The 12,701-nt window shown below is 44.0% G+C and overlaps 1 protein-coding gene across 2 annotated transcripts in view; it reads right to left on the reverse strand.

Moving 5' to 3' along the window:
* TUBGCP3 (tubulin gamma complex component 3) overlaps positions 1-12,701 on the reverse strand; it is a 392,150-nt gene that overhangs the window by 233,721 nt on the left and 145,728 nt on the right. For both annotated transcript variants that reach the window (XM_078657652.1, XM_078657653.1), the window contains exons 6-8: positions 5,566-5,738; positions 5,041-5,159; positions 763-888 (exon numbers count right to left, since the gene is read on the reverse strand). In XM_078657652.1, coding sequence (XP_078513778.1) covers positions 763-888; positions 5,041-5,159; positions 5,566-5,738 — 418 coding nt within the window. The remainder of the gene's footprint in view (positions 1-762; positions 889-5,040; positions 5,160-5,565; positions 5,739-12,701) is intronic.

Below are 12,701 nucleotides of genomic sequence, written 5' to 3' on the forward strand. Positions count from 1 at the left end.
CGATTTACCTTGAATTATGGTGGCTGCGCCTTTCTTTTGTTCGACACGGCTCGCCCAAATCCTTTTTTTAAAATAAAGAACTGAAAACACTTATTGTCAGTGCGGCACCCGTTTCGCGAGCCCTGCGCTTTATCATTTAGTTGCAGCTTTGGCCCGCTCGTCCACCTCCATTTTTAAATAAAGAAATTAAAACATACTTTTACTCTTGTGCTGCATCTCTTTACCTTCCACCAGCCTCTCTGCTTGTTTCTTTTGTTGCAGCGTGGCATGTTGGCAGAAACGTATCCAATGGTATTTTTTCTTTCTTTACTTTCTTTTGTTGCTCCCTCACAGGGTGCAGAACCTTATGTGGCCAAAAGGTGTCTCTAGGAACACCTAGTGATAACTGCACCCTTTCACTGCTTCGCGCACAGTAAATAAATGTTTTTGTGCCCAGAATAATGTGTGGCATAGCTAAATACTTATAAGGTCCCAAAAGCGAGACCTATTGCAAATGCTTGTTTTTTTAAATTGTCTGGAGGGAGTACCATCCACAGCACACCACCACCTTTGTGGTCAGCTCACTCCCTGCGCTTGCTATGAGCAGTATGAAGGCTTGCCTAACAACTTGCCAGGTCGGCTTTTGGATTTAGTCAGCTGTGGACTTAAACTTCTCAGATATTAAACAGGTGGAATATCCACAAGTGATCCACATTACAAGAACTAACTGCAATAGTAACTCAAACAGGAAGTTGAGGAAATGTCTTTATTTGAATACTTTACCTGTCCAACAAGCCCAAATGACCGGTCCAGGCTCCTCTGGTCAGCGTATTTTCTTATTTTATTATGCAGCCAGCCAAGCTCTGAAAGCCGACTCGTCGTATCTCTTAAAGATTTGGAAACTGCAATCTGAAACATACATTCATGGACAAATAAAGATAATTAGGATAAATGTGGCTTTAAAGAATCGCCTCCTGGTCTGATCACTAGGTGGCAGCAAATCCAAGAGCAACATATCTTTGACTTTTTAACAATAGTAGCTCTGGGGAGTTATTCAGAGTGCATTGAGAAAGGGAGCAGGGAACAACAACCATGATTACACGAAGTGACATGCAATGGCATGCAGGCATAGTTGCCTCAACAAGTATATCTCGAGTTGCTGTGCCCTGCGAAACAGATATTCCCAGGGTGAAAATATGTCTTTAGATAGTTATGTGACCTGAGAAATTTGCAAGGAATGAAATGGTCTTTCAAAGAGATCTAGAGTTGATGAGATTTTTATTGGGAGAGAAAACCACAAAGGCTATAAAGTGCCCTAAGATAAAGGTTTACGTCTGTTATGGCACTACTTAAGAGCAGCGCCCAGTAATGTGACGGCACTGAAGCAATGGCCAGCTCTCAGTGTGATGTTAGGGACAGGTCCAAGCGGGACAGCGCTGCAGTTAAGGACAGGTCCAAGCGGGACAGCGCTGCAGTTAGGGACAGGTCCAAGCGGGACAGCGCTGCAGTTAGGGACAGGTCCAAGCGGGACAGCGCTGCAGTTAGGGACAGGTCCAAGCGGGACAGCGCTGCAGTTAGGGACAGGTCCAAGCGGGACAGCGCTGCAGTTAGGGACAGGTCCAAGCGGGACAGCGCTGCAGTTAGGGACAGGTCCAAGCGGGACAGCGCTGCAGTTAGGGACAGGTCCAAGCGGGACAGCGCTGCAGTTAGGGACAGGTCCAAGCGGGACAGCGCTGCAGTTAGGGGCAGCTCCAAGCGGGACAGCGCTGCAGCTAGGGACAGGTCCAAGCGGGACAGCGCTGCAGCTAGGGGCAGCTCCCAGCGTGACCGCGCTGCAGCAAGGGGCAGCTCCCAGCGTGACCGCGCTGCAGCAAGGGGCAGCTCCCAGCGTGACCGCGCTGCAGCAAGGGGCAGCTCCCAGCGTGACCGCGCTGCAGCAAGGGGCAGCTCCCAGCGTGACCGCGCTGCAGCAAGGGGCAGCTCCCAGCGTGACCGCGCTGCAGCAAGGGGCAGCTCCCAGCGTGACCGCGCTGCAGCAAGGGGCAGCTCCCAGCGTGACCGCGCTGCAGCAAGGGGCAGCTCCCAGTGTGACCGCGCTGCAGCAAGGGGCAGCTCCCAGTGTGACCGCGCTGCAGCAAGGGGCAGCTCCCAGTGTGACCGCGCTGCAGCAAGGGGCAGCTCCCAGTGTGACCGCGCTGCAGCAAGGGGCAGCTCCCAGTGTGACCGCGCTGCAGCAAGGGGCAGCTCCCAGTGTGACCGCGCTGCAGCAAGGGGCAGCTCACACTGATGACAATGCAATGAAGTCTGCTTCCAATGCAAAGCCACTGCAGTGACCGCATCGCCCAGACAGACGTAGCTGCATTAGAACAGCTCATATGGTAATAGCGCTATAGTATACCACAAATGTGATGTCAATGAAGTCCATTATAACAGGAGTGCTATATCAACATATTAAGGGCGGGTCCTAGTTTTGTATCACATTATTAGCAGCGCACAGTGTGATGAGAGAAGTGGGAAGCTACGTGTGGACACAAGGACATCTCTGCAGCTTCCAACACCATCATCCATGGCACAATCCTACAATTATTTACATTCAACCTCATCAATGGACAGCAAAATCTCTTCAACCAACAATATACAGCGACTCTAATGGAAACCTAATAGGCTTCACACCCCAACTGAAGAAACAGGACAAATCGCTCAGATTCACCATTGACTTGAACGTAACTCCAAATCACATTGCCAAGAAGACCAACACAACTTGCTTCAAACTCTCGATCCTTAAAAGTGTGAAACCTTTTCTGACAGGATAAGACTTCAGAATGACCCTGGTTCCCTGCCACCTTGACAGAGGTAACTCAGCTCCAAGGCATCCCGCAGAGCACCCTTGTGCCCATGAAAGGCATCCTTCACACAGCAGCACCACAGCTCATCAAGGGCCTGAAGTAATCTGACCACATCACTCTCACATTAAAGGATCTATACGGACTCCTTTATGCAAGTCCAGATCTTGATAAAGATTGGCTGCATCATTGACAAGGCCCTCTACTCCAAGACCCCCCCCTTCCTACCTAACGACCTAGCAATATCTGGAAGTGAACGCCAAATGAGGACCTCCAACATCACCAGGTTGGACTTGGCTGCACGTCAGGTAAAACAAGCCTGCCCAGTTTACATACCCAAGATCTGGAAACACATCCCCCACGCCACCATAACATCGCAACCCTCCAGTTTAGGAAGAAACTGGCAACTCACCTCTTCAAGGAGCACTACCTCGTGTTGGATGACCTCTCACCACTCCCACTAGCTCTACCTCCTCCTTCTACTGCCTCGCCCCCTCGTAACCCCACTGGGGCTTGAACCTTGTAAAGCACTCCATTGCTGATCAGCTAAGCTTGTGCTCCAAAAATACCAAAACAGACATAAATACCAGTGTTGCTCAGTGTTTGCATCGGTCTCTGGAAGTATGTCAGGGCCCAGCTTTTAGGTAGTTTTTCATTCTGCCAATTCAGACTCCAACCGTCTACTACGGATAGTAATACACAGGCCTCAAAACAAATTTACCTCAAACCAGTATAAACCAGACTCAATCAAGGGAACAGATCTCACCAACTGGAGAACACTTGAATGCTACAAAGTATCTTCACCCACCAACGGTCAGCCTCTAGGGGTAGCACCGAGGCCACAAGCTGCTATGGGCGCGTTCTACGACACACCAAGTTAATGAAATAACTGCATACATAAATACAGATTGAGCTACTATCTCCTGGGTATAATCAATCACTTTTGGGGACCGGATTTAAGCATTCGTGCATGCTACCCTTAAATCTGCAACGCAACAGTAACCTTTGATGCGGGCCAGTTGTTTACACCACAGGTGGCAACAGTTACAAAAGGGGGTTTTAGCCCTTCAGAATTATGCAAGGGAGCCTGAACTTTACTTGGGTGCTCCACAGAACTGTAGTGTTCCTAGTGATATTTATGTTCAACCTCAACCAATGCTAACCATTAATGCTGTATTTTTGGGAGAAAACAAAAAAAAGAGAAAATTGCACGGCTGTCATGAACACTTTGCATTTGCTGTTGACCAAACAATAGAGATCCAGAAACTCTGACTTACCAATAAAGAGGTCTACAGCAAGGGCCTTGGTACTTTAAAGGAGCCTCCCCGTACTCCCATCTAACTCCACTAGAGGCCGGAGCCAAAACTATGTTAATTATCTACCAGCTGAAGTGCAACGATTCTCGAAGTAGATCTTTTCACAACCACAGCACCACCCTGTGCGACTGCACCTCAACTTCAAGACAAAGCGTACAAAGCACAGAAGATCTCAGACTGCTCACAAGTCTGTTCTACGAATCTTAAACTTCTAACCACATTAATTCTCCAACTTCCTTAATTCCCCCTCCCATCACCCTCTTGCTTTGGTCCAATTTTCAGAGCTTGGAAGTGACTTTAGGTTCCACAAATACTATACAAAGGAATAAAGAACAATTTAATACAATAATACTTTTTTTTGCAAAAGACAATTGCAGCACCAAATACCTTAAAGGTTATGGTTTGACTAACACAAGCACAGACAAGCCAAAAAAACATGGTATACATCAAATCTCTTGACAAAACACATCATATCAATTCACTCATGTAGTAGTCTGCACATTGTACCAACTTTCTGCTTCACAAGCATTCAGAGCCACCAAAATGAACCACACGTTGTTAGAAACAAAAATTAACAATTCCAAAATTAGTTTTAAGCTCATGGCAATATTTTTGTTTTCTAGAAAAGCAGATGCTCCAAAATACTGCAAGGGAGTGGGGTTGTATAGCACCAAAACGGCAAAACACACAACATAAGTGTGTGCAGGATGGTTGAAGCTGCAGAAGTGGTGTGGAAACGGTAAGTAAAAAAAAAAACCAGCTTAAATGTCAACACTAGGAAAACGACATATACAGTGAATGTACATGTAGTACAGTGAAGTATTTTTTCACAATACTCTATCCAACATCATGCACACAAGACACAACTTTAAACATTCAAAAAATAATAAATATTGGCATACCGTTCCGTCTATTTTATAACAGTTTTCAGAATTGCACATTTTGATGAATTTGCCGTCGATTCCCTGGAAGACATACAGAATGTCTCTCACAAGAAGGGCCTCTGTGATTTCAATAGACCCTAGAACATAAAACAAAGGTATTCGTGCACTGAGGTTGCAGATTCAACAATGCAGGACACTGAACTTGAAGGCATTTGGTAAAACAAACTGGTACAATGTCAGACTCAAAGTCTGAGATGCTACAAAGAAAACAAAACACACATTTCTCAGATGAGTAGGACGCCACCCTAACTCGCAGATGTCCTTATCTAACAAGAAGTTTTAGGGGAGTCCACCATACTGCCAAGAGGATCAACGAACATACTGGACTACGATGAAGTGCTAATATTCCCTCTACATGAAAAGGATGGAAAGAAAAGTGGGTTTCTGGGTTAGTATCCCCAAATCTTTCAGAGAAGTAAAAAGAGGCCTGGAAATATTTTCTCCCAGAAAACAGGGATACTGTTCCTATAATATGTTCCTTACCATTTATTTCTCCTTCCCGTCTTGTCCTTGGCATGCTACGCATGAGGGTGTTTGGCAGAGCCTTTGAGGTAGAGGTCTGTAGGGAAGGCTGGCCAGCAGTCATGGTCCAGGCAAGGCGTGACCCCAGCTGCTGTCTGAGGGAATCTCCCATTCCAGGGGTTTGATAGGACAGGCTAAAAAGAATCATCGTCTTAGTTTGTTTAACTCTTACTGTTCGTATATAGAAGCAAAGACATTTTACAGTAGTGTATGAAATACCAAGAAGAGAGAACCATCAGTTTGGACATGTATCTATATAAACCCCAAACAAATCAACTTAGTGACCCCTTCATACGCCATTTGATAGTGTGTGTGGTCTGAAGCAATACCTTCCAATCATTAACTGAACTACTCTCTTTGACGCTCTTTCAAAATTGTCACTTGTGTAGCAAAGAACAGGCCCTTACATTAAAACTGTTAAGTACCTACAACACTTGTTCTAATAGAGCACTGTATATGTTATGTGTATAGGTAAAGTGCACTATCGTCTGTCAGCATATACTGGTGCTGAGCAGGTGTGTGAGCCTAACCTTGTGGAGGGGCAGGATGGTTACTTGAAAAGTCAAATCTTCAGCTCCTTGCAGAATTCAAGAAGAGTGGCGGAGGGTCTGATGTTTAGTGGGAAGTTGTTACAGGCGTAGGAGCAATGTACAACAATGTCTATCCTCATGACCTGGTTTTGTGTATGTGCTGGAAGTATGCGAGTAGGAGTCCCGCGGAGCAGAGGTGGCTGGTGGAAGATGATTAAACTGTTCAGGTAGATGAGGCCTGAGTTGTGTAGTGCCTTGAATGTACACATGAGGAATTTTAAGTGAGCTGGTTTGTGTATCATGAGCCAGTGGAGTTTCCTGAGGTGTGATGTGATGCAAGTTCTGTGTGGGAGGTTGAGGACGAGTCTGGCTGCCAAGTTCTGGATGGTTTGTAGTTTTCTAGTGCGTGGTTTGGTGATCCTGGCATAGAGGCTGCTCCCCCTAGTCCAACTTGCTCGTGAATAGGGTGTCAGTGATCGTTTTACTAGTGTTGCTTGGGAGCCATTTTAAGATCTTCCTGAGCATCTTCATGGTGCAGAAGCAGAGCCCAGTGATCAAGTCCAGTTTGCTGGCAATGGTTATTATGAAATTCCTGGCATGGGTGCTGGGTGTGGATAAGAGTTCGGCCTTCCACCAGTGGAGTCCCATGAAGAGGTGTTCTTGCCGAAGATCACTATTTCTATATTGTCAGTGTTGAGCTTGACACAGTTGGCTTTCATCCAATTAACTACTTCGGTCTTGCTGGTAGTGAATTATTTGTGTTGCATGACTTGTTCGAGAGGGAGAGAATGAGTTATGTGTCCTCGTCATAGGAGAGGATGTTGATGTAGTGTACACAGATGACGTTGGCCAGGGGGATCCTGTGTGCGTTGAAGAGGGTGTGGTTGAACGATAAACCTTGTGGCACTACGCAGATGTGTGTGGGCTTCCGAGGAGTGAATATACATTGCAACGCTTTCATTGGAACTGCGCTTTACTGAACTTTGATTTCCCTTTATATGCAATTTCGGTCCACACAGAAATATGGTGTGTAGATGAAACAGTCACTCGATTCAGTGAGAAGTGCCTCCAAACCACAAAACATCCATAAGTGTTGAGTCAAGGAGAGGAAACCAGAAGAGACAAAGAGGTTCCAGTAAAGACCAAATAACCAATAAACACAGATCATAGTGTTAATGTGGTACGTGTTTATCCAGTGTGCTGTCAAGCAAAAAACGTCTGGTTACAAAAGTCATTTATCACACTTCAGGAAAGGACACCTCACAATTGTGGAGAAAATCCCCAATCTAGAACTGCACCAACAACCTGCAGCCCAGCAATCTTACTGATCAGAAATTATAACTTAAGAATGAGCAGTTACCAGAAACACACTAGCTTCTAACCTTCTAAGAGAACTAAGATAGCCGGGGCTTCGATCAATTAGTGAACAAAACATATGGACATAGCCAGTAACAAACATGAGCCATTGACATATATTTCATATAAAACAGATAATTTCAGGAATATGCTACCATGCATAGGGCTAGGTCACATGGGCTCATCTGTACCACATTCAACATTTATATGGGCTCACTCACCCATTTTGGATTAGCCAGACCAACATCACAAATTATTTGCATCAACGCTACTGATGAAAGATACATGTCTGCCTTCAAAATGTCAGAACAGGGAGCCTGGTACAGTGCTGCAGTTAAAAGATAAATCTATTTACCTGGCCCTTCCACTGCTTTTAAGAGCAAATATGGACAGACTACAATTTAACATTCTTGCTTCTGCCAACCTCCAGCTTCTGCCCTAAGCCTCACCCAACCCCCCAAATACAGTGGTCAAGGGTGTTCGCTCAAAACAAATCATGGTCCAATATAGCCAACAAATTAGTAGGAAGTCGCTGAACTCGGGAACGCGGCATGCTCAGAGTGCTCTCCGAAATATACCCTAAGGTTTTAAGTATATGAAACCCTTACAATCCTGAAGATGACAATGAAGGATTAATGACAGCGGCTCATACTTCTACTGACTTGTGGATTTAGAACTACTCATCTAACAATACAAAACATATCGCCCTGAAGAAGTCGATGGTAATCCACTCCAACAACAAAACACTTGTTAGCTAAAGGATCTATGCAGAACTCTTGGAAAGCATAACATCACGAAAAGACAATCACAACAATCCCTGCTGTTCATTGTGATGCTGTTTGAGAGCTAAAAGGCGATTTTGTACAATTTGGACTTGTTCCGTTGAGCTGTAGGATGGCCGCTCAGCCCTTTTTGAGTCCTACCTTGTGTGTGCTAAATACAACCCAGTCATCCTTGAATCCTCTTTATCCTACAAATTACTTCGAAGCATGCGTCTCAAAACAAAAAAAACTGACTGACGAAGAAAACAGGACCCCCTGATCAAGTAAAGCACTGACACCTAGGGACCTTCCGAGGGCAGAGATCTAGGATGTGCAACACCTTCAGCTCCCACTTTGCAGCAAGATCACACCACTTGCTCCTCAGAAACATACAAAAAATGCATCCTAGCAAGCCTGCAACTGTTGATATCATATGGGAGTGACGTAACCTTTCTGTTTATGTACACCCCATACATTCATGTATTTAAGTGCACATATTTCATTCATATACGTGTGTTGCATCACGTATTTAACTGCATGTGAACAACATTTGCTTCATAATAGTTTGATAGTGCATAAAAAAAAGATTATATATATATATATATATATATATATATATATATATATATATATATATATATATATATATATATATATATATATATCCAAACAAACGATCTCGAACCTCCAACCAGTGGCGAACAAAGACCAGCGAATCCCAAAGTAAGGCAAGATGTTTTATTGCACCAGTTTCAAAAAAGCACGCAGCGGACTGACGCGTTTCGGGCGGATGCCCTTGATCACAGTGAAATGCAATTGAAAATGCCTTATTCTTATATGCTGTGATGTACACCATGTGACTTGTAGACATAAACAACATACTATAAAAGTGGACATGGCTCCATGAATGGACATTTGAAAGAGTCCCTTACATTCAAATTTGTTCTGTAATTGTTCCACCATTAAAACATATCTATTTCTGATTAAATTCATTAAAGAGAATGTGTACCTGCATAAATGCAATAAACAAATATTGATTTTAACAAGCTAGGTAAATACAGTACTTAACGATCTAAAACATTGTATCAATATGTTAGCAGCATAGTATAGATGTGCAAAATATCGCATTTTGTAAACAATTGTGCAACGTGCAAATAGTATAACATGTGTTAAAAGTAAGATTTTAAATACTTAAAAACCACACGGAAATTTCCTAATAGTATTTTTTTCATATGGTTCATAATATGGGAGATAATTCAGTGAAGTTGAAACAAGATTTGTATGTTAATTTTCCATTTCACCTCATTCTGCAAGGGGCCTGCCCTTTAAACTTGGTACACAGAACCATTTTTCAACTGCCCTGGAGACTTGGTTTGTGCAAGTTGTAGCTGAAAACACGCACTGCGAAGGCTAACTGTTCTGAAAGCCAGCCTGGCCTGATCATCGCTATGGAGCCCCCCAACAGAAACACAAAGCAACTTTCTGAAAGTACAGACCATGCCTTTTGTTTGGCTAAGGTATGGGGCATAAGAGTGTGCTTGGACTAGCACTTTTAGTGCTAAGACAGCTTACCTATAGGCTAGAAGGGGGATGGTGAAAAGAGACTGATTCCATCATACATCGTACCACGAAACGACCTTCTGAAATAACTTACTATGCTTCAATTCTTTAATATTTGGCTTTTTAATAAGGTCTTTGCTATTGTATTGTTTGTTAAGTAGTTATATCTATACATATTACCTCCACTAGTTTAGGACATTCATTTGAACAAAGTATTAAACCCTTCGACGCTGATGATGAGCTCAGCTCGTCATGAACCGCGGGTTTTTAGGTTTCGCTGGAGGGCGGAGCTCTTAGCTCCGCCTCCAGAGAAATCTCTTGATTTCCAGTAAGGAGAATGGAATACGCCCCCCTGTCCCATTGGCTAGCTCCATAAATGGAGGCTAGCCATTGGAACAGAGATCTGTCCGTCAAGGCCGGACCAGATTCGGGGGCGTTCCCGAGATTTTTTCCCAGGGCGGAGTTACGTTTTTTCCCGTTCCCTCCCCTTTCACTGATGCGCTGTCCATTTCCGCCCCCCCCTCGCTGTCCTGTGCACGTTTCCCGCCGTCCGTGTCCTCTCCCGCCCCCTCCCGCCGTCCGTGTCCACTCCCGCCCCCTCCCGCCGTCCGTGTCCACTCCCGCCCCCTCCCGCCGTCCGTGTCCACTCCCGCCCCGATTGATGGTTATCTAGAGCCGGTGCCCACCCGGCATTTGCCCGTAAAAATCAGCCCTCGCCTGCCTACCTAAGGAGAAGGGCCGCTGCGCTGCCCGCAGCGACCCGGAAGTGGTTGGCCGGCCGGCCAATCCCAGCGCGGCCGGCCGGAAGTGCCCGCCCCCGCAGCCCGGGGGGAAGAAAGAAGAAGCATGGCGGCCGGTTTGCAGGGCTCCCGTGATGCGAGGGAGCCCTGCTGCATCTGCATGTGGGTAAGTGGAGAGTGCCAGTGAAGTCTCAGAAGCATATACCAAGGGGCTTGTAATTTTCTCTGCGCCCTTTCTTGAAGCTTTTGGGTGGTTGACCGTTGTGGTTTTGGTTTAAGTGTGGTGTTTGTCAGTACGACAAGACACTTAGTATGAGTACCTGGCAAATATGGGGCTGTTGAAAAAGCCATCATGTAGTGTTTTATTGTTTCTTTTCAGGAGAGGCTACATTGTCCTTTCTCATGTTATTAGTCCTTTACTCTGTCTCATGCAGGCTGTTATACTTTGCTGTTTCAGGATTGCCTATTAGAGAGCTCTGGGTAAGTTGACTCCTAATTGACATGAGTAAATCTCACTTTTCAACTACACATCATTCCTATTCCTAGCAGCATTATTGTGTAAGAAAAATAAAAAATGTCGCTTAGCTATTCGTTATTTGTGTCAGGTTATTTTGTGAAAGAACGTATTGTCGCACAATAACAAGAAGAATCTATTAGACTTCTGCAATGCTTTGGAAATACTTGTCCTGTCTTACTAAAGTAGCGCTTCTAAATCTTGATGCTACTCCCTTTTATTGAGCGTAAAGATGGAAGTTAAACCGACCTACACAACGCAATCGAACCACTAAAATCATATTCTAAATCAGTTAAGTTAACGTAGTGTACTGTCATAGCAGCTGTTAATCTGATTTGATGTTTTGCTTTAGTCGCTTGATTCTGCAAAAACGAGGGGTATCAGTTATTTTTTATTGCAGACTTCTAATCAGTGTTTTCAACCTGTAGTCTTTCCTGCGATCAAAGCACGAGTTCAGTTCCTGTTTGCTTATTTAAACTTCCCTTGCTTATTCACATTGGCAATGGATGGGGACAAAATAAACTCCCTAGATGCTAAGCGAGGCTTCAGATGAATACATAGCAATGATATATACCTCAGTTGTGAGTTTTATTTTAATAAGGCCCAATTGAACTTTTAGAATGGACATGGTTCTAAGAGTGCCTGACAGATTAATTCCTTGTGAATACAGTGAAGAGGGAGACGTTATAAACCACTTTGCATATATTAAATTGGTGGTATACTTCTAGCTCACGTTTCAAGTCCAAGCACTTATAAGTATTCCATGAACAACATTTATATATTATGTAATATTCTTGATTTAATAGTTACCTCTCGCATCTACACAGTTGAAATGTGTATCAAGTATCATTTACGTTTTGAATTTTTAGACACCCCCATCCCAATAGTACCATTGCTTTTTCTAATTTATGAGAGGTTCCAAATAGTTTTCTTCTGTGTGTTTGACAACGTGTGCAATACTTGATAGATTTATGGCCGATCCGGTATCCTGCACAGATTATTCTCTTGTAGCTAGGATGGAGACTGAATAAATATGTCTTCTCTGTTACTGCTGGCTGTTTCACAAGACGAGTAACTCTTTAAGATCTGCACTACAGTGATTATCATTAGTACAATACATGACCTATTGTTAAAACGAAAAATATAGCAATATTATTTAATGGGTCCAGCTCGTACAAACCCAATAGGCGTGACTCCACTTACCATATTTCTGTAAGGCTGTGGGCTGCATGAAAAAAACAACTCATGTGTTGTTAGAAGCAAAGAATGTCTGATTAGATATGTGTTCCTCTACAATCAAAGAAAAGATCGGCATCAGGATCAAACCAAAAAGATGTGAAAATCTTTCTGCTGACCAGTGTACAGTTTGATGGATAGGAGTTAAATGTAATTTCTTCATGCCTTCAAATGGTCTGCAGTACAGTCGAATCAGTGGAAACATAGGCTTGTAGGGTGTGCTTGGTAGGTTGTCCCCAAGCTTATAAATACAAAAGGATGCCCATAAATTGCACTTCTTGCAAACAAGTCACCCATTGAAAGATCTCAGTCACAACTTTAAGGTACCAAGATTTTTTTATTTTTTGCAAAACTGATGTTTTATACCACAGATAATTGTTCTTCATTGATTTTCTGGTAA

The sequence above is a fragment of the Lissotriton helveticus genome, chromosome 8, assembly GCF_964261635.1.
Source record: "Lissotriton helveticus chromosome 8, aLisHel1.1, whole genome shotgun sequence".
Lineage (NCBI taxonomy): Eukaryota > Metazoa > Chordata > Amphibia > Caudata > Salamandridae > Lissotriton > Lissotriton helveticus.